Source organism: Acanthaster planci, linkage group LG08 (genome assembly GCF_054643075.1).
Source record: "Acanthaster planci isolate LZ-2023a linkage group LG08, COTS_SCS, whole genome shotgun sequence".
NCBI lineage: Eukaryota > Metazoa > Echinodermata > Asteroidea > Valvatida > Acanthasteridae > Acanthaster > Acanthaster planci.
Genome location: NC_141784.1, coordinates 6,576,336 through 6,598,587, shown reverse-complemented (window position 1 = coordinate 6,598,587; position 22,252 = coordinate 6,576,336). Strand labels below are relative to the sequence as shown.

The 22,252-nt window shown below is 39.5% G+C and overlaps 1 protein-coding gene across 3 annotated transcripts in view; it reads left to right on the top strand.

Moving 5' to 3' along the window:
- Window positions 1-18,595, top strand: part of epg5 (ectopic P-granules autophagy protein 5 homolog) — a 51,421-nt gene extending 32,826 nt beyond the window's left edge. For 2 of the 3 annotated variants that reach the window (XM_022250879.2, XM_022250878.2), the window contains 12 exons: window positions 274-472; window positions 909-987; window positions 1,472-1,584; window positions 6,618-6,793; window positions 7,332-7,517; window positions 8,548-8,705; window positions 9,586-9,627; window positions 11,563-11,759; window positions 12,113-12,361; window positions 12,961-13,186; window positions 14,347-14,553; window positions 14,936-18,595. In XM_022250879.2, the coding sequence (XP_022106571.2) occupies window positions 274-472; window positions 909-987; window positions 1,472-1,584; window positions 6,618-6,793; window positions 7,332-7,517; window positions 8,548-8,705; window positions 9,586-9,627; window positions 11,563-11,759; window positions 12,113-12,361; window positions 12,961-13,186; window positions 14,347-14,553; window positions 14,936-15,296 (2,193 nt within the window). In that variant the 3' untranslated portion in view covers window positions 15,297-18,595. The remainder of the gene's footprint in view (window positions 1-273; window positions 473-908; window positions 988-1,471; window positions 1,585-6,617; window positions 6,794-7,331; window positions 7,518-8,547; window positions 8,706-9,585; window positions 9,628-11,562; window positions 11,760-12,112; window positions 12,362-12,960; window positions 13,187-14,346; window positions 14,554-14,935) is intronic. The other variant, XM_022250880.2, reaches the window with a different exon arrangement.
- The last annotated feature ends 3,657 nt before the right edge of the window (window positions 18,596-22,252 follow it).

Below are 22,252 nucleotides of genomic sequence, written 5' to 3'. Positions count from 1 at the left end.
TTTAAAACTGTAGTTTTCACCCACACAATGTCCGTTTTCATCAGATGCTAAACATCTTGAAACATCAAATGCAAGAGCTTAGTTTGCTTTTTTATACTATTATTAAAAGAAAATTACTTTAAAACTGTCCTTGATGATTCCTTTTGTGGATTCAGTAACAAATTTCTTTTCAATTTCCCATGAAATCTTCTGTCAAGGCCAAGAGGTTCTTGAAACACATTTACTTTGTCAGAACCTAAGGCTGTGAAACTTGTGTGGTTTATGTTCAAACAGCTACAAGAGACAGTGGAATGGTTGACGACGTATTTCAGTCGTCAACGGAATAACAATCCACAGAGTGGACAGTTCGGTCTCCATAGCAACTGGAAGCAGTACCACCAACCATTGGTCAGTTTCCTTGGTTACATCATCCTCAATACCATCATCCTTGAAGCCCACCGTGTTATCGAGGCCAACGTAGACGTGGAGCAAGGTATGGGTGGTACTCAGAGATCAAACTATTAGCATTTTTATAGGAACTCTCCCAACATCCAGATTTGCTCACTGTGGTTACAAACCCATTGCTGTGCTCAATGTATTAAATCAAAGTTGGGCAATTTGGGCTGCCTTTGCTGCTTGGGTCATTCCTAGCGTATAAACACAGACAGCCAACTGCAGAAAGATTTTAGGCCACAAGATCTTGGGCATCTAGTCACTTGGCTGTCAAATATTTGAATCTAATCACAAATTGCTTAGATCACAGTTGAGATTCCTTATAACTAATAATTCTATGAATTTCTGTTACTCTTGACTTTAATTGGCTTCATGTAATTAGTCAACATGAATTCCCCAATACACTTCCACATGACAGTCTAATCCTGGAAGTAAGAAGATCAAGGCAGTCTTCCTTTATCTCTCTCTTTTTTCAGCTGTGAGGCGTCTGTGGACTCTTCTATCAGGTCTCTTCTATCCTTGGATAGTTGCCCTTGAAGTTCCCTCCCCTACCAAGTAAGAATAGCCATTGAGCCTTGCAATGTACATTCAGTGCCCTTTCTGCTAGAAATATAGCATCATACTCATTCCAACTTTTTTATATTCAGCTTAAATCTGCAGGAATGGAAGAGTCTTTTCTGTACCTTACATTTGAACAAAAATTCATCAAAGTTTGCCGCTGTAATTACAACAGAGTTAGGATCAATATTGCCAGGTTTGCAAACTAATCATGTTTTTTGTTTCTCCGAAATAAACTGACAAATTTCTTTGAATAAATAGTTGTCTCTATTGAGGTCAACAATTTTGAAATTCCTTTTTTGTCAAGAAAGAACACACATCAACACGGGATGTCAGGTCTGAAACTATTTGTTTTTCTTCGTGTACCTTGAACTCCATCTCTTATGTTAAAAATGACAAGTTCCTCGTATGAGCAAAACACACATGTATGTAGGCAGACAAATTTGTTTCATTGACATGTTGTTGTATCCATCGTCCTCAGCCCCAACGCCAAGCAGTTACTACCACCTTGGGTTGAAGGAGACCGAGTACCAGCCAGCTGCATGGTGTCTATGTTCTCTTATGCCATTGGATGCATTCAGGCACAGTTCCAAGGTGCGGTGTCTGACCATACTGATATCACTTGTCAAACAATGGGCATTAATAAAGGGTATTTGTAAAGTGCACATATCCACCACTCCTAGCATTCAAGGTGCTGTGAAAGGGTACTTGTAAAGTGCACATATCCACCACTCCTAGCATTCAAGGTGCTGTGAAAGGGTACTTGTAAAGTGCACATATCCACCACTCCTAGCATACAAGGTGCTGTGAAGGGGTACTTGTAAAGTGCACATATCCACCACTCCTAGCATTCAAGGTGCACATATCCACCACTCCTAGCATTCAAGGTGCTGTGAAAGGGTACTTGTAAAGTGCACATATCCACCACTCCTAGCATTCAAGGTGCACATATCCACCACTCCTAGCATTCAAGGTGCTGTGAAAGGGTACTTGTAAAGTGCACATATCCACCACTCCTAGCATTCAAGGTGCACATATCCACCACTCCTAGCATTCAAGGTGCTGTGAAAGGGTACTTGTAAAGTGCACATATCCACCACTCCTAGCATTCAAGGTGCACATATCCACCACTCCTAGCATTCAAGGTGCACATATCCACCACTCCTAGCATTCAAGGTGCACATATCCACCACTCCTAGCATTCAAGGTGCTGTGTCACTATTACCCCTGTTCCCCAGGCACCTAAACATTTCTGGAAATCATCTTAGCTCGCTTGAATGTATTCAGCTCAGTGATGCAATTTCAGACACAAACGGCTAAGCAAATGCAATGCAATAACCATCTCTACCCTCACAGGTACCCATTGACAAATGACACTAAAGTAACTGGCTCATGGTCACAACATGTGATGAACTGCTAGATTTGAACCACCGACCCTATGTTAAAGCATTTAAGAAACCTAACCATAAAGCCATATACCTCAACAAAAGCAGCAGTACAGTAGTTTCAAAGTTCCAAGAAACACTTTTTGTAAGTGTTGTGAAACATGATGACTTTCGTAATGGTACGAAAGTTGGTAACTTTTTGGGGCATTTATTTTCTAGGGTACAACAAGGTCAAATATTTGAATTTTATGCCAAAAAAGTGTCCGGTCTCTGGTCAGTGCGCAATTCGCTTTAAACCTGTGCGTTGGCAAAAAAAAATTTATTTGGTGTAATACAATGTCTAAAAGCTGCCAAACTTGGTTGATCGAGGGAAAAAAAATCGAGGTAAAAAAAAAAAGCTGTGTTGCTGCATCTTTTTTGGAGCCAGCCCCCGACCAGAAACCGGAGACTTTTTTTACCTTAGGTAAAAAGTTTTACGTGAACATGTGACTCCTAGATTCCCTATTTTTCTCCACACATCCATTGACTATGACAGCTACTGTTGTTTAGTGGGTTACAGGGACTTTTGATCTAAACCAAAAGTGCCCAAGGAAATTCTCATTTACTTCATATTTGCTCCACATGGTGCTAAACCTGAACTGCATTCCTCATCCAATGTTTTGCAGGTGACTCTCTGTCAAACATAGTTTCATCACTCTAGTTATTTTGTGGAAGTCTACAAGCATAGATCATTAAGGTTTTGCTACTTTGTCCATTTCCCTGGGAACTATTGCAGGAAATATAGTCTTACAAGAAGTGCCGTCTCGCTGCAAACTGCAAATCAAATTTTTGCGTATTCAAATCTCCCATCATCGCTGAATTATTGGACGTCAGTCAACACGCACATCCACTGATCTCACAACAGACTCAACGCAAATGAGGCGTTACAAGTTAATCTCTGGTGGCCAGCGTGGTGTCTAACCCATTAAAGTGTGATTCCCCCATTGACTCGCCTGTAATGGCCTAACTGGTCCAAGAACAGGATTCCAGGTTGTGAGAATTATCCAATTTCTCCCGACACATGGTAGGAATTGTCCGCTTAGAGACCAGGAATTGATCCACAATAGGTTACCTCCCATGGGCACTGCCCATGCCAGACACAGCTAGTCCTTAGTCATAGCAACGTTATTCTTAACGTTCCCCCACCACCACCCTACCCCCTTGTGCTCTCTTAAGCCAGCTAGAATGATTGACGTCACTCCAAGGAAGGAAGGAACTCAGTAATAATTTATCCAGTCCAAGAATTTTGAAAGACACCACCAGCACATGATAAACTATGACCCTAGGTCTAGGATAGGCAAAATATTCTACTTTCATCTTTACAGGAATAACTTTGAATCTTTGTCAATCGGGTTGTCAACATAACTCACTGTTCATCAATGTGTTTCCCAATTTTAACAATAAGAAGTAACAATTGAATTCCAATGAATGACTACATACCTAAATATCTATCTTTTCTCATTGCCAAACTTGCTCAGTGATGCTTTGTTTTAGTTCAACATGCATCGACATCCATCAGTGTGGAAGATTTTCATGGAATAATTGTCCATTTTTTAAATGCAGTTTCAGTTCTAAAAATATCTTGACCTTAGCTAGCACAGCATGCATATTCATGACAAAGCCTAATGATATGACATGATGTAAGAGGTCATGATGTATGTACATGTGTAGGTGAAAGCTTACTCTTCAGATTTGATGTATGATTCCTCTTACAGCTTGAGGTCACTTTTAGAAGAAGAACATTTGCTTATAAGTCGTAGAATTTCACTTTCCTGTTGGCTGATCATTTTATTCCGTTCTAGTGCTTTAGTTGTGTACGCAGTTGTGTACATAAAGCCACTATAGTCAAGCTTAAATTCAGAGGAGCTTTTCTAAAATTATCCAGAGTTGACTACAGTTTGTTATTCTTAGCAAAGGTTATGTACAAAGATTTGATACAAAGCACAAATGTCTGTTGAAAATCAGACAATGAGGCATTGTAGTCATGTGTTCTGACAATAGGCCAGCAGGTGTTTGGAACATTAGGGTGTGTCTGGAATGGCTTGTGTTCCTACTATCTCCAGTGACATACATGTACATGTAGAGGGAGATCTTCAAGCCCCCACATGCGTCATAGAAAGCACGCTCATCCAGACACACAGTTTCCAAGCCATTTTTTTGGGGGGGGGCTCTCCCACCAATAAAATCAATTGTTTGCCCGACCGGTAATCCCCACCGGATCGACTTGACAAAAGCTGGCGTGAATGAGCTACTTCCTGTCTCGGATGGAAGAAGTTCGGGTGGAGGGCCTCTTGAACCCATGGGCTGAGTCAGACATTAGACTCTGGAGACTCATAGTGACTGGTCACTTGTGATTCATGGCTTAACTTGGGGTGGCTAGGGCAACTTTGTCCTTTGGGACTTGTAGGATAGTTACTTGGCCTTTTGGCTGCATAGGCCCAAGAATAGGATAAATTTAATGATGGTCATTGGTCCAAAGAGATCACGTGTTGTGCTTTATCCTAAAAAGAACTCTGCCTCCGTAATATAAAGAAGCTTTGAACAGTAGATGTACAAATATAAAACATGATTTCACAAAAGTTGGAGTCATTTGGATAGAAATGACATGAATCAGTTTTGGAGCCTATGAATCAGTTTTAGAGCAGTAATGATTTTTCATTGGGACAGAGAAAACTTCCATCATGTAAACCATCATATTTTACATTGAAGATCCCCAAATTTGCCAGTATCTTAATTTTGGGCCCCTCACTGAAACCCAATTTTTTGTCCAGTGAATTTTTTTTCATAATTGAAAAAGGATGTCTGTTTAAACAATCAAGTCATTGATGAGATGATGTCTGGTTTGACTTTATGAGTCTAGACAGTTAGAGTAGTTGAAATCAAACCAAAGAAGTTAGTTTGGTTTGGAATTTATTCCCAAGCAAGATTATTCTGACTCCATCACATCAATCAGCAACTGTCACATTCAAACAGTCGTTTCCTTTTCCAGCCTTATCGCCCAGTAAAATCTCTACCGAGTGTTGTGATTGTCAAATACCTTTTTTGCGACAAGGAAACAGGTGTATTAAAACTCCTGCCTTGTGCTTGTCAATCATTGACTGTCGGTGTGTTGAACAGGCACTTCATCGCATTGCCAACCTAGGTGTTTAGGCAGGATCGGGTCTTGTACCCTGAGGAGCTTTTAATGAAGACATTGTCCTACCACTCCCAACCTCAGTGGACTGTATTCTCATAATGAATTCCAGCTTAGCGGAGGCTGTCCTGATCACGTACACACGCCCCGGCCTGCAGCTTGATGCTTGAGGGCAAAAATCCATCCCCATTTAATTAGGTTGATATACTTGGCATGTTTGGCAACCAGTCATGGAAATCCTCTCAAAGTTATGGAACCATTTTAAGGGAACAGCAGGGGGAGGGGTCAAATATGTTGGGGGGTTTCTTGAGGTTTTTCCCGTTAAATTTCACACATGTATGCATCCGTTTAAAAGTGTTTTGGCAAGTTTGTAGTACCATTAGGTGACGAAATGGCTCCTTGATTAGTAAATTTACTTTATGACACAGTCATGTCACAGATGCGTGTAAATAATTGTAATTATTAATATTTCTTCATTCAATCATTTTTGTGATAAGCGTATTTTAAATATACCTGAATCAGTGCTATGGAGAAAAAGAAATAAACAAATTGTTGTTGAGATAAGTTGAGAGCCTCGGAATACCAGTCCCAAAGTTAGATGAGAACACACAGTTAAACCACAGTCATAAGATGCACAATGCATGATGGGAATTTACGCATCAGTATGGCTCATTTCTAGTCAGAACACACACGCACCAGAGTTTGTAACCCTGTGGAGACACGGTTTTGTTCTCATGTACTAACACACTCGCATGTGAAACGATGTTTTCAAAATGCTCCCATTTCAACATGAATCACTCTCCTGGGCTTGAAGTTTCGACGAAATGTCCCTTATACAGAACACTTCAATTTGCAATAGATTTTTGCACATTAAAAATTTCTCGTTTTTGAGAGATTTCCAATTACCAGTTTCGTGAAATCCTTGTGGAGACCTATTCAACCCGTTCTCCTGGGTCTTCACAAGGCACCATGTATGCACCATAATTTGCCAGAGTAGCTGGAGGATTGGAAGGTTTCCAGACATGATGTATGTAAGTCCACCAGTCACCATGATCTCATTTGAACTGTAGGTTACTTGGACCCCCCAATGGTCAATGCACTGTCCCTCCTCTGGCCATTCTACCATGACACCCTGGCCAAGAAAGGTCTCCGAGAAGATGTTTTGATGACCTACCACCAACATCTTGTCCAGTTGCCGTGGAACCAGTTCTATCCAGGCCTAGCCTCCATGGAACTCATGGTTCGGGTGAGTAAGGGTAGTTTCATTTTTGGAGAACATAAAGAAAAAAGAAGAGAAAGGTCTATGGAAAGAATAATTGTTAACCACTTGACGCTGGATGACATGCAAACTCACATAATTTTCCTTACTTGTTCCACGGAGACCATGTACTCTCATTTAAGAATTCTTCTTTCATTTCCCCGGTCGACGTATTAACATGTCATGTTTGGTTGGGTCAAAGTTCAATTGCAAGGTTGAAGAATTTGCGGGTAGAAAAACCTGACGCCCCCAGCAGCTTTTTCAGATAAGAAAATCCGACGTTAACTGGCTGTTAAAAAAAAAAGCCGAAGTGAAAGGGGTTTTGAAATAGAGTCATTGATGTTTGCTGATAATTACATTTTCCAGTAGTGATTTTCACATGAAACTGGAAATAGCAAGGCCTGGTTGAACTATTAGCTTGTATGTCTGGGTTAATAGATTTTAATTTTCTTATCATTCTCTTAATGCAAAAATCAATTGCATATTTCAGGCCTCATAGAGCATTCTTTTTTGAACTTTGGAACAGGTGTTTGAGGACAGGGGGCCTGTCTGCCTGGCATTTTTAGGCAACATTTTCCCCCGTATCCCATGGCGACAGATCTCAGACAGTTATTGCCAAGGAACGGACGCCAACACCTCAAATTGCTTCCTGTCCAATCTACTCAGTCTTCTGGTAATCTTCCTGAATGAAGACAACATCATGAAGGCTCAGGTACACATTTTCTTCTTTATAAGCAACCTAACTGCCCTCGCAAAACAGTGGAGAAGTAACATGCTTAGATACTCAACATAAATGTGACCTGCACATGACTGAAACAGGATTTGTGTGTACACAGGAACTGAAATGTGTTAAAAGTTGACTAACAACTTCCTTGCACCTTGTCAAAGGAAATCGTTAGTTTGCAAAGCTAGAGCGAATACAAATTTGTGCATGCCTATGGTAAGCTACCATACATTTATGGATTCTGCTATTTTATGATTTCTCAAGTAGATACTCGATCGTAAATACCTTGAAATTCTTAAGGCATTAATTTTTGTATGGTACTGCTCTCTAGGTTTTGCAAAAATTTTAAATTACCCAGAGTACAATCATGATCTGTTCTGTACCAGGATGTTATGAGCTATGTTTAACAAAGTACATGAAAAATATGTAAAGAACCCTGAAATGCACAGGTTGTATGTACCGGTCTTCCCTCCAGCAGTAACAGTGTGAAACATGTTATCATCAGCAGAGGTTGCTTATTGTCATTATCACTGTGCGCAAACAAGTGGGCTGTATTTCTTTACGGCATACATGTACATCAGTAGGAAGTACACATTACACTTAAGACTTCATGCACTTTTTATGAAATTGATAGTTTAATATTAAGAATACATTGATGATAAGTGTCTCATTAATACTCAAGGCTTGATTGAATTAAGCACATTGTAGTTTTAACCATAATTCTGAACCCCTCTTTGCTGGAAACCTTATTGGATGCTTCAAAATCCTTTTGATGCACAGAAAACCAATGGTACATTGTTTGTTACTGAACTTTCAAGGGGCATCAAGCCCCAAACAAAATAATGGAGGTGGGGATCTACCTTTCTCAGTCCTGTAAACTCTTCACAAGTCTATCTCTTGGTGGATTTTGAAAGACCTTGGGCAATTTGGATTAAAGTGTTCCCTGTACTTTCAATACTGGTCCCATATCAGTTCACAAATAGTTCCCATGATGTCGAAATGTCATTTTTTATCCTAGGGAGCCTCCATGCAGCATCTGATCGCCCAAGTCAAGGAGTTTCCATGGCAACTGCTGGACGTGAGTTCCTACAACTGTGCAGCCACGTGGCAAATTGACCGCTGTGACCCCAAGCTAGTACTGGATCAGACAAAGAAACAAGGAGACACGTCCGTCAGGTATGGCAGTAAACAGTTCTTGGTCATTGTGATAAACCAGCCACCTGCCAAGTAAGATATTTAAGTTACTTGAAGGTAATTCACTCCTGTCTACTGCCGATGAACAAAGCATATCCAAATTGGCCAAATCGTTGAGTACCCTCAAGTTCTTTTAAGAACCACTCATACTCAGAAAGAGATATCCTTAGACGGTGCTACCCCAAATCTCTATTAAACTTACTTGCTACCTTCACTGGGAGTGGCTTCGAAGCTCGTGTGAGATATTTGCAAATGCATGTACTAGTAATTAAATAAAGAGTTGTGTGGCCATGCAGCTGAAGTAGAGAGCTGATCAAGTTTGCTGTTTCTCGCATGATCTTCATTTCCATTTTAGAATTTTAAAGAAGACATAGCCTGGAACAGCTCTACAACTTAATTCATGGTGGAAAGTTATATCTACATGTTGGTGCCAGAGGCATTGCTTGTCTACAAAGCATACTAATGCTTGATTAAAACTGATTAAGTTGGTCTCAAGTTTTCTTGAGTTATCTCAGCTTTCTTGAGTTTTCCTCACACTGTCTGAGCTGCTGAATTACATATACCAGGTTCTCTTCATTGCATCATTAGCAAGCGTCATGAGTCAGAAATGTGAAAGAAATTGCAATTCTCGAGGAAAACTCTCAAAATGTCATCAGTTTGCCATTTTGTCAAAATTTCTGGTAACATGGACATCTGCCACAAAGCATCCTTGACAAAGATTTGCAGATGCATGAACCTGAGCACAGTAGAGAGTTAGATAAAATATGCATGGTGAGTTATTTCTCTTATAACTGAACCTTTCTAAAGTCTAACTCATAATTCCCCTTCATGCTGTGGTACACCCATCCTTGCTACTTTGTAGGTATGCTTCATCTTCTGACGGCAATACTCCTATTTCTATGAGGTGAGAGACACATGATGGATGAGAAGAAATGTGCCTCATGTCAAATAAACTCACTCCAAATAGCTTATGCTGATCTTGAGTTGGTTTGGTTTGTTTTTTTGTTTGTTTGCTGTGTAGTTTTTATTTGCTTTTTGCGTCCAGTCATTCAAAGACTTATCCGTTCCATACTGCTCTTGAGATGGGGAAGGAATCTCTTTTTCCAGGAAGAAGGGATGCTACATGTACTTGTAGATATTTGATAATAAGTAACAACTTAATGCATATTACACGGAAATTGTGCAGAACGTGTGATGGTATCAACTAAGTTTTTAGGTAAAGATTCAGTCACAAATATTTGGTTTTCCAGTGCACATCTATGAAAAGAGAGAGAGAGAACACTTATTACTCTTGCTGATCTTCCTCTCCTGGAAATCACTTCCCCTTGTGGCTTCCATTTGCATTTGTTTAGTTTAAGCATCTCATTTGTCTGATAGGCACTTCTAGTTTATTCCATTATATTATACACTGCTTTGTCTCTGCTGCTTTTACAAACACAGTTTATTCCATTCTATTATACACTGCTTTGTCTCTGCTGCTTTTACAAACACACAGTGTTTTCCTTTCAGTCAGAGCTTGTAAAGGTCTCGTCCACACCTTGGTCTCTCATATTGTTTTAACTCAGCTTTGTTAAAGTCAAAATGACCAAATGAATGATTTTCATTTGGTTTGTTGTCATGCCTCATCACTGATCAATCCTATACGACAAGTTTTTCCTGATGTGGAATCACTGTCAAAGCATACAATCAGATGCCATTTTTAACTGAAATTATAAATGACCAATCATGTGCTTAGTACATCTTAGTACAGTGCAGTCAGGCAGACTGTAATTTTGTATCTGAATCCTGCCGCAACACAGAAACTGCAGCTAATAACAACCACACTGAACCCCAACATTCTGGAGCTGTAACCCAAACAGTCTTACTTGTAGTCAAAGGACCTCAGGATCTAAACTGTAGCCCTAATACCTAAAGCATGCATTTGCCTCAATATGTAGAGTAGCAAACCCAATTAAGCTGGTGCCAAGCTGTAGCTCAATTCATAGCCCATATCACCCAAGCTGTAGCCCAATTCATAGCCATATCACCCAAGCTGTAGCCCAATTCATAGCCATATCACCCAAGCTGTAGCCCAATTCATAGCCCATATCACCTAAGCTGTAGCCCAATTCATAGCCATATCACCCAAGCTGTAGCCCAATTCATAACCTATATCACCCAGCTGCAGCCTAATTCATAACCCACATCACCCAAGCTGTAGCCCAATTCATAGCCCATATCACCGACGCTGTAGGCCAATTCATTGGCATATTACCCAGGCTGGAGCCCAATTCATAACCCACATCACCCAAGCTGTAGCCCAATTCGTAGCCCATATCACCTAAGCTGTAGCCCAATTCGTAGCCCATATCACCCAGCTGCAGCCTAATTCATAACCCACATCACCCAAGCTGTAGCCCAATTCATAGCCCATATCACCGACGCTGTAGGCCAATTCATTGGCATATTACCCAGGCTGGAGCCCAATTCATAACCCATATCACGCAAGCTGTAGCCCAATTCATAGCCATATCACCCAAGCTGTAGGCTAGAACACCTACCAGTATGTAAGGTATAGCCGCAGCCAATCCTTCAGCCAAGCCATCCCAGCCATAATTAAAAACCACCCAAGCATTAGCCCAAACATACAATGATAATCTGGAGCACTTAGTTATTATATATAATTTCTGAATATTTAGGTCCAGATTTACACATGTACTCAAGGTACTGTTCCTTCAAAACAAGTGTTCTTTATTTACTCAGTTTCACAAAAGTCATAAGCATTTATCAGAACTGTTCTTTTTGTCAGAATTGCATGCAGGGAGGAAAGCATTATGGACAATGTATTATGTCATTTCAGTTTGATGCGTGGAGTTGCTAGGTTCAACACACCGTCATCGTTAGATTCCTCAGCAGATGCCTCTAAACGTGCTGCTTACGTCAACTTGGTCATACGTATGTTGTGTAAATGTTCCAGCCTGGATGACTGCAGCAAGGATTGGTTCCCTGCCCCTGTACAACGGTTACTCAATGACATCGAGTTGTTAGCTACAGCAGGTGTGTAAGCAGACATTCCAAATGTGTTTGTTTTATCCAGAGTGCTTGCTCACTTTTGCCAGAGCAACTTTTATCAAACAACTTTCAGTTGTTTGTGTTGTAGAATTTTTGGCCCATTTAATGTGTTGTCACATAGAATCTGTGCATGAGTTCTGTGTTTAAAAGGATAAAAACGCTTGTCCTCAAATCCCCAATAAAATACTTGAAATTGAAACAACTGAATCACGGAAAATCTCATTTAAGTACCTTTCATTTGGATCCAATCGTTTTTCTTGTATACCTCATTTTTAGGCACCAGCAGATTAATTTGGGTAGGAAGTTCATGCCATTTTGTCTTGTCTCTTCATTTACAGGTGGTTCAACTGCAGACAGACAACAGGAGTTAATATCCCTTCTTTCAACCCTCCTTTCTCTTCTTAACAACTGCTCTCCGACTCGTGGTGCACCTGACGCCATCTTGGGTGCCTTACTTGTCTGGTTTGAAGCATCAACAAGCACTGCTCTAGCGTTACCATGCATAACAGCAGCATGTCGTACTCTAGCGTCCATCAAGCACTCAGCGCTAGTTGTGGAGGCTTGCATAGAGGCACACTTCAATACGGGTAAGAATATCGAGTCAAGTAAATTCTAATCAAGTAAAGAAAATGCATAACACCTGCATTGCCCATGGCTTTCAGTCTGGTTTATACTTGGGTGGCATCATAAAACATTCACAAACAAATTGGCTGAGACTTCAACAGTTATTTGTTCTAATTTCCCTCAACACAAATGTTTGCCAATGCCACATATTTGTGTTTGCTGTTATGCCTGTTAGCTTGATGTGAATACTCAACACCAACTCAAAAATTGAGGAAAATTAAAAGTAGCCCTATATTTGTTGAAGTGCTTTCTGTTGACTTGTTTATGATACCAATGGGTACGTCAATGCAGTTCAATTATACATGTACATGTAAGACCCTTCGAAAGGTTTTCTCACTTTATAGTTTGGACAGAGGTGTGCTGGCAAACACATACATGTACATATATGCAATTCAATAAAGCATCTCCCTCACTCTTCGGTCAAACCAATTGGAATCCTGATCAAGAACCTCGATGTTTCTTCCCATTGATAGCATTTGTATTGGATAACATGTTTGACAGGGAAGGGTTCTTTCATGTTTTGTAGTAACATTTCCTTCTAACTTGTATTCTCACCTCCTAGACATGGACTTGTCCCCGGACCCCTCCCGTGGCTGGACCAATATCCTGCAGGTTCTCCAGGTTCCAGAGCTTACCCATGACGAGTTCCTCGAGGAGTGTTCCAAGCAGGGTGCCATACTGACACTTTTTGCCTACATAGGTCAAAGGTCACCTCAGTGCCAGACTTTAGAGGAGGAGTATACTTTGTACACAGAGTTGATCAACTGGTGCGTTAAATGCAAACTCAGGTGAGGAGACATTTCATAATTTTTGAAATTCTCTGATGAATTAGACTACAAATTTAACGTTTAAAAGCAATTGACACAAATATCTGAAAGAAGTTCACTGTTACTACCCCTGTTCACCGGGCCAAGGTATCTGCAGATTTTAATTACCTTCACGGAAGCTCATTTTTCTTGAGAAGGAGAAAGGCAAATGTAGCAAAGTGTCAGTCCCAAAACACAAACTCTGCAGGTCCTTACCAAAGTTTGAACTCGCTTACCACTACACTCCTTGTGAGAAAAATTGCTTTGTATGAAGTTACGTTAGACCTTGATACCATTATGATCGACACATAATATCCTGGGCAATGACCCCTACAAATTTTTCTGAGGCAACCCTTGTATTGCAGTTCACACTCTTGAAGAAACTATGTAATGAGGGTTGAAAAAATTCCAATTTTAGAGGTAGTAGGTGTACCCGTGGTTAACATTCTGGATGAATGATGATAGGATCTGAAAAACATGGCCCAGTTCAGCTTTGATCACAAAGAGGTGTAGAAGCAAGGAAGGTCTTATATCAGAATGGTCTGTGTTGGTTAACATTACTCATGATATGCATGGTATCAGCTGTCTCAATGGAAGAGCAAGTCATACCTTATCAGGAGATCAGTGTTGAGTGGTATTGATCACCACGCAATCATTGCTGTTTGAATCTGTTCCTGGATGTGACTGATTCCCACTACTTGGAGGTAATAAACTTTGAACGGACCTTTCTCCTGTTGACAAGTATCACAGACTGATTTGTATGAGTAGCTAGAGTTTGCAGCATCTTTGGTAGGCCAGAGCCTTTGCCTTCAAATGCTTATTTGTTCCAGTAAAGTTCAGGAGGTATTTTTATTTACCTTTTGTCTGAAGTACGTGTAGTCATTTTGTGTTTTTTAAGAACTTTTGTGAATTTTATATTTTTGTTTTGGCTTTAGTCGGCAAAACTCTGTCTGAAGTTCTTAACTGTGACTTGATATTACATGTTTCTATGGTTACTGTCTCCAACCACTATCATAAGCTTGTGTGTAATCTCAAGCAATAGCTACATGTACATGTAGTCAATTCAGACAGTGCAGGCCAGTGACTACAGCGTACCCTTGTAACGAATGGGTCTAATGTCCGAATTTATTTCATTCCTGTAGGCCTGCCAACGAAGCCAAAGTCTTCTTGTGGTGGCACAAGGCCTTACAGATGACCTTTCACCAGATTGAATTTGGCTCACCTCATTATACGATGTCTCGCTCCTTAAACAACCTCATTCCCACCATGATGACGTTGGGTGAAGATCGTAGTTCGGCAGGGCTTCTAGGGGCCATTGGGTTTGGAAGACAGTCAGAACTGTCTTACAGGTACGATGAACTAACTGACACTGATTGTCATGACCATGGAGTCAAGTTTGAAACCAGAAGGCTTAGTTTGGGGTTCTAGGGTGTGGTTTCTTTAAGATATTTGATGGGAATTCTTTTGGGGGAAAAAGTTGAGGAATTCTTCCTAACATTTGAAAATTCTTGGACTGTTTAAAAAATATAAAATCGTTGTTGGATAATTGATAGTTGTTGGATAGTGAGATTTTTAAAAATCTAACACTATCAATTTTGTATGATACGTTATAGAGTAACACAACCAACTATTGTTGTGGTTGATAAGAAAATGTAGAAATCCATCACATACATGTACCATTAATGACACCAAGGTTTGATCAGTTTGGATTCCTTGTTGTGATTGGTTTAGATTCCGCGTCATCGCCAGATGCATGGCTGCCTTCGTCTCAGCTCAGGTGCTGCAAAACGGAATGCTTCGACTGGCACCCAATGATCCCGGTGCCCTGACCAGACGTAGAGATACACAGCCACAGTCACCCACTTCCCCAGATGCCCCCAAGCCCTCAAGCATAGCTTACTCTGCCCTCAAACACCTTGATGCTGCCATTGACAATAAGAACTATGTCGGGCTGAGTGAGCACGCTCAATATGCAAGGGACGTAGTGCTCAACCCAGTCAAGTGTTTGAAGGATGCGACCCATCTTTTGAGTCAGCTGACCACAGTAATGTTTCCAGAGAAGCATTACCTGTCCGTCATCCAAACAGTATAAAGTCACATTCATTATCTAAAATCCAGAGAGATTGTAAATAATTCCACAATTTGCAATGTAGGATATTCTGACATGTAATGGCTCAGTACGTGAGTAAACGAGGGCAGTCTTTGGACAACTCCTGAAAGTGTGGTGAGGGCACTAGAGTAAGACAGAGCATGCAAACGATGTTCAGTGTTAAAAAAAAGCAATGGTGAATGGAATGTTAGTCTGCAACAATTTGCACTGTCTTTGAAATAATTTGCTTTTTTTCCCGTGTTCCTTCCTGGATGTATTTATTCTTGTATGTGCTTGACAGACAACTCGTAATGTTTGAAATAAAATATTCTGGACTTTTCATGTACATTTTGAAAAGGCCTTTCTAGTTGGATGTAGGCCAAGCCTAAGTGAAACTTTTCCCGGCACATATGTAAACCTCTCTTGATCCTAACAAAATAGGATAAAAAGAACAGAAAATGGCATAAGTTACTTTCGGCAAAGGAGCATGAGATAGTAATGTGCAGCTTGCAATTTGAAAGATAAAGCTGTCAGATCTTACCAATGCAGTACATGTACCAGCAGTTACCTCAAATCATACGCTGCCGTGCACCTACAATGTGTATGTGCATTTATTGTACCCCAGGGACATGAAATTTGACACTCATTTCAAGTCGGTGGGTAGATCAAGAAAAAGGTCTGACAAAATCATGCGATTTTAGATAATAATAAAATTTACCTTTTTTGATGCAATTTCACCCTTTCTTTGCTGCTGTGTAAATAGTGTTTCAGTCCTGGCTTAGGTTTTGGTCAGAATATGCCGCATATTAAATACCACAAAATACAAAGGTCTTTATCTGTATTCAACAGTTTCATAAAAAACACAAGAACCGTGTCTGAAAGGGGAGACTTACATGTATCTATAAGTTTGAAGAATGTAAAAATGACAAGGTCATACACTTTGTGTGATGACCCGAAAACTCTAAAACTTACAGCAAAGGTGTCATTTCTATTCTCTATCAAGTCTTATCATTTTTTTAAATTTTCCCTGCAAGATTGCTTCATATTAATTTGAATTCTTTTTCTGTAACAGTAAAAATTTATTCTTTTAAAGTGAGGTTTATGCTTTATCTGTTTTGTTGAAAAATTCATGATAGAAAGAAAAATACGTAACTGTCTTTGGATGATATTGGTTTTGTAAACGTAGTCCATCCTTAAAAATATGTTGACTATACAAGCTGACAATGTATGAATAAATTGTCTTTGCAGGTAATTGCGTCCAAAGAGTAGGAGCATTGGCCAATATTGCCAAGTTAATTAAGTCACTAAGCTGACTTGACAGTGAACCGGTCACAAGCAATGTTTATCAATGTCGTGGTTGGTAACCTGCCTTATTATTATGTACAATGTAAATGCTGCTAGGCTCATTTGTGTACCTGTCTATGGCTTTCAACATTTTCCCTCTTGGTTTAACCTTTCCAGTCTCTGAAGTATTAAGTGTTGATTGTAAACAATAGTGATAAGTTAGGCAATGTGCCAGTAATCGTTTACAAAATCTACTAATCAACAAGTGCCACTTTGTATGACTTTCTGACCTGCAGTAAAAAAAAAATTAAATTTGTTTTTGTTGTTGTTGTTGTTTTGGCTTTTTTTGTGAGCCACTTTGCTCAAAAAGGGGGTAAAAACAAACCAAGCAAAAATATTGGAGCTGGTATTAACTATGCCCTATTTATCACATCCTAAATCTCAAAATAAACAGGAAAAAAAATTGACGTGTACCAAGTGATACTGAATTGCATACAATTGCAATTGATTGCATACTGAATCCCAGTACATACATTTGTAACATATGTTGTATTAATAAGAAGAAATAACTGCTAAGCAATAAACCTTTTGTGAGTTAAATTTGATTACAATGTCGTACACCGAATTATCTGATTGCACAGAAACATGATAGTTTTAATTCCAGAGAAAAAGGCACTGTTGCTATACCTCATGATTCTGGGAAAGCTTTGCGTAGCAATCCCCATACATAGATCTGGGATGGACTGGTTCCTTTCTGCCCTTCTTATCCATTGAAAACACTGTGTGTAAGGGAGCAAGGCTTGCCCCAAATCACGAAGTACAGCAAAAGTTTCTTTAGTTATTAATTATTACGTGAATTTTAAAGAAATCAGTGTACCAGATTTTATTCAAATTGAACAGACAAAAGGCTTATTGGTTAGAGGCCAAGAGATAAACCAAAAATATGTGTAAAATGTGCCCTGAGCATGTAGACATCTTAGACCACAATGTATCTATGGATTGTACTAAACTTTAAAACTCAAATGTCTGCAAAACTGCAGAATATGTCTGTGAACTTCAAAAGGATTGTACACTATCAAAATGAACAAATTAGCCATTCTGATATCAGACTGCCTCACAAGTGTTGAGGAACTTTTTCAGTTACTAGCTAGCTATTTCCGTGGTATTGTATTGACAAGTTAGTCTGAAGTTCCATGCATAGCCTATTAAATCAACAATTCAATTTGGGATTTGTATGCATACTATTAAGTGTGGGAAGATGGTCACACATGTAATTGGAGCTAAATGGAATTGATATGTATTGTAAGCGCCCAGGAGAATCGATCTTCGATGGAAGGGCACTATACAAATGTAGTATTATTATTCACCAGCAAAGTGAACTTGGATTGAGTCAGTCGGTCTACACATTTTTGCCAACTCCTTCATATTTCTGTAATTTGTGACATTTTCGGGGCAAGAAAAGAAAAATTAGTTTTGACATTGACAAGATAAGCCTTTCTGTGCTGAATACACATTGATATGTTCAACACAATTGCAATTTCTAATTTGCAAACTCGGATTACATGTATAGATTTTGGCTGGAACCTTGCAACTGGAGCCATTCGCTTTCCTTTTTCACTTTATCGTTAATGCATTTTTTACAGGCAAAGTTGTTAAACAGTTGAGGCGAATTGTAATTTCCAAGGTTACTTTCATTCATATTGTCGTCAACCTTTTGGGTTAACGTATTTTCTGTCTGCCTGCCTTGTATTTGAAATGTACTGGTATGCAGAAAGGTGACTTTTGTAATTTTGCCAACTGCTGGTTCATGAAAAGTTTGCCCAACTTTGTCCATGATATTTGTGTCAAATAATCTTCAACAAAAACATTTCATAACACGAAAAAGAGAGGAGATTCTTGAATTGTGTACGGCCTGATGCTCGTTGCAGCCAAACCAAATGATCTTGTGAGCTCCACTGTGATTTTTGCCACATGAATGAACATTGCAATAAAATTGAAACATGGAAAGAAATATCAAACAGTTTGATTGTTGCAGAGGATGCTGTTTAATTTATCTAGACTTTGTAGTGTGTAAGAATTTCAACAACTAATTTTTCCAGCATACTGAATTAAGTTAAAAATTGTCAGATGAGCATTAATAATTATGACTTGTGGCAATTACGGTCAACGATACACAATGTGACCTACCATTGTGAAGGGTGCAATGTTCTTATAGTAATCCTTTGTTGGGGAATTGTACAGTCAATACCCAATGACACTTTGGTCTCAAAATCTGTTTATATCATGTTCAGAACATCCGTATTCCACATACTTTTTTGTTTGGGGGGAGGGTTGCAATTTCGTGTTGCAAAATGAATGAAAATTCCAAAGCTAAGCCACAGCAGAAGTGATGTAGGGAAGTTAATAAGGTCCATAACCAAACATTTCCTGTCAGTCACACAACAGCTAATGAACCATTAAATTATGTTTAGCTGTGCCAGAAACTGAGATTCAGAGTCACAGTTGAGTCTTTGGCAAGTACTTAGTTTAATACCAAATACTGAATTGTTCATCTTAAAGAAAGCAAGAGGAACATTTACAGAGAAGACAACAATTGAAGTCATTGCTGTAAAAGACAAAAACTATAATTGATACTTCAGATAAATAAATATCTTGTTTGAGACAAAAAGTAGTCAGTGAGTATATTTATAAATAGGTCATTTGGGAGACATTTTGTGGTAAATTTTTCAGCATTAGGGAGACATTGGCTTTTAGGGAGACATTTCAGTGTCTCCCTATTTTCAAACTACCAGAAGGAGGCCGAATTTTAGCGTCCAAATTTTGAGAGATGATAGATTAGGGTCTAAATTGAAAACATACAAGTTTGGTTCAGATCAGATTAGGGGATATTGAATTATGGGACAGTAAAGTTGAAAACATTTTGTGCACGTTCTTATGGGAATGTCTCCCTAATGACCCATTAGCAGTAATTATTATATTTACTGTCATAAAAGCTTAGTTATTACTGGTTGGTCAAAGTCTAACTTCTTGTGGTATTATTGTCTAATTTTTTTTAGAGAGTAACTGAACTGTCTTAACATCTAGCAGTAAACTTGGTACATGGAAAGTACTTGATTACATATATACACTGTATATTAAACTGCAGTCAGACTGCTGACTCTGTATTTCAAGTCATGATCAAATTTTAAACTTTGAGATGAAATCTCTCATCAAGCATTAATCACTGCACAGTGCTGTATTCACAGATACATCCACACAAGGATCCAAGTCCAGATGACACAGAAGAAGGCATTTCATAAGTTTAAAATTGCAGTTGAAATAAGGACATCTGAGGTTGTCTTACATCTTGTAACTGCTGGGTGGATCAACCCTGCCATCTGTCCAGATGGTTCACAATAAATTATCTTAGACAGCTACTCCAGTCACTGGCAAAATGTTTTAAGGCACCGTCAGTCAAAACTTGAACAAACCTTAAAAACAATTACACAGTAATACACCAGGGCACTTTTGACACTTATTCATTCAAAGGGTGTTGATTTAATAAACACTTTGCATGACAAAGCTTTTCATGGAAATGATTGTGCGGATTACATCAGTTACTAGGGAATTAGCTTCCATGTAGGTCAGTTAAGCAGGTCTACTTTCATTCATGGCCGGAGTTATTTTGCAGCGTCACATTCTCAGGCCATTGTTTGATATCTAGGAACTACTGAAATGGCATTCCAATTAAAGGGAACAATGATGATATCCTCATATATGTGCGTGTAAAATCTATGCTAGGTCCTTTTACACAAGATTTCCAAACATGGGTAATTTGAACAGATCTTTGCAATTCAGGTACACTGCTTTTCATCTGTTCCTTTCAAAATAAACCAATGTCTTTGGCAATGAAAGATTTGGCACTCATTACTCCAAAAATTATACAGTTTTGTTGATGCCGAAATGCAGGAGTTTCGAAATAGGTTGGTGCGTATAAGGGTTGATCCTGTTCAAAGCACTTGGAGGTCAATCAATGAGTTTTACGAGTAATCATTCTCAACTTGAAACCATACCCCTCCCCCCAAAAAGGTTTAGAATTCTACCACCTTTAAATTGCACCTGTCATTAAGATGGTGTGGAATGTTGCTGGGCATGATGCAGGCCAGAGCATAGAGCCCCCTCCCCCCAAAAAAGCTTGTCACTAAGTTTTGCAGTATCTGTAACAGAAGTGTCCCCAAACTCCTTTTTTTACGTGGCCATGCATTCAACATTTTTTGGCTACTTTTGGGTTTTGGCAAAGACCAGAATATCAGGAATAATGTTCCAATTGTTTCCCCACTCCATGTTATTTGTCATTTTACTGAACAGTTCAATTTGTTTATCTCCACTGATTAGGAAAAGGCTTTGGCTCTTAACTTGGTTCCCAAGATGCAAGGAAAGCTGTGCAGTCCTGAAGCAAGTGTCCCCAAATGTCCAACCAGGGAGCTCATAAATGAACTGGTATGGGTACATTCCAAGTCCTTGGAACTGGATCCCAACATTACCCACCTCCAAATCTGAGCAAAAAAGTCACCCCCAAGGAGGGTAGCTGGGACAGACAACTCGCCCCTAGACATCGACTCTGTCTCCCGCTGTGTCAGCGTACGGGGAATCCCACACCACTAACCCAATTATGGCTCCACACTATCCCTCAATCAGCCAATATCCGGGCCAAATTGGAGTTTATCGGAAGCACCCAAGCCGTCAACCTTATCTAGGGAGTTAGAGTCCTGCGGTTGCATATCAGGGCAACAAATACTAGACTGGGCCGAGGTAGATCTGTCCCGCACACAACCAGAGTGTCACAAGCACAGGAAATACAATGCGACCACACCCATTCCTGATTGGTATTACAGACAGAGATAGCGGCCCACACAGAAACAAAATTATGTTATGCTCACCTTCATTGATGCAGCACTGCAGGATTTTTTTAAATCAAGGGTCTACAGATGATAACACCCTTGTTTACTCAATATGTTACAGCCACACCTGTAAGTGAAGTTTCAGTTAGCAATAATTGGGCCAGATGCAATATACAGGTGATTCACAATAGTGCGCCTCAAATGCGTGGGCCAATCACAACGCGCAGTCTGTTGACCCTTTTCAAAAATGCACTGGGTCGACAGATGTCATGCGTCGTGATTGGCAAACACGTCGCAAACTCTTGGAGGCGCACTTTTTTCAATTGCCCCTTTTCTGTAGGAACAGGCAGCAATCAAACTTGAGGCAAAGAGAATTTAGAACAAGTCAAAATCTGACCTTGGGTACTTTTTCTACATAGCTCCATATACATGTACTTTGTACATGTACAAATGTAGGAGAAGGGCTGACTCTGGTGTAATGTATACTTTCATATTTAATGGTAAATTTAATCTGTATTCAATTCCCTTGTTTAACTACCGGTACATAGTATTTAGTCAAACCAATAGCAACACAAGTACCCCTACATAGGCACCTGTACACAAGTATACACGTAAGTACTTAGATCAAGTTGATGGTGGAACATGCTTCTTCAGCAAGGTTATTTTTAGAAATGTTACCCTGTCAACAAACAATGCTATTGAGTTCGGTAGCAATACTATGTAATAGTCTTTATGAAACCAACTGTACGGTAGGTTGACAAACATCATTTTTAATGATGAGCCACACCCCAGCAC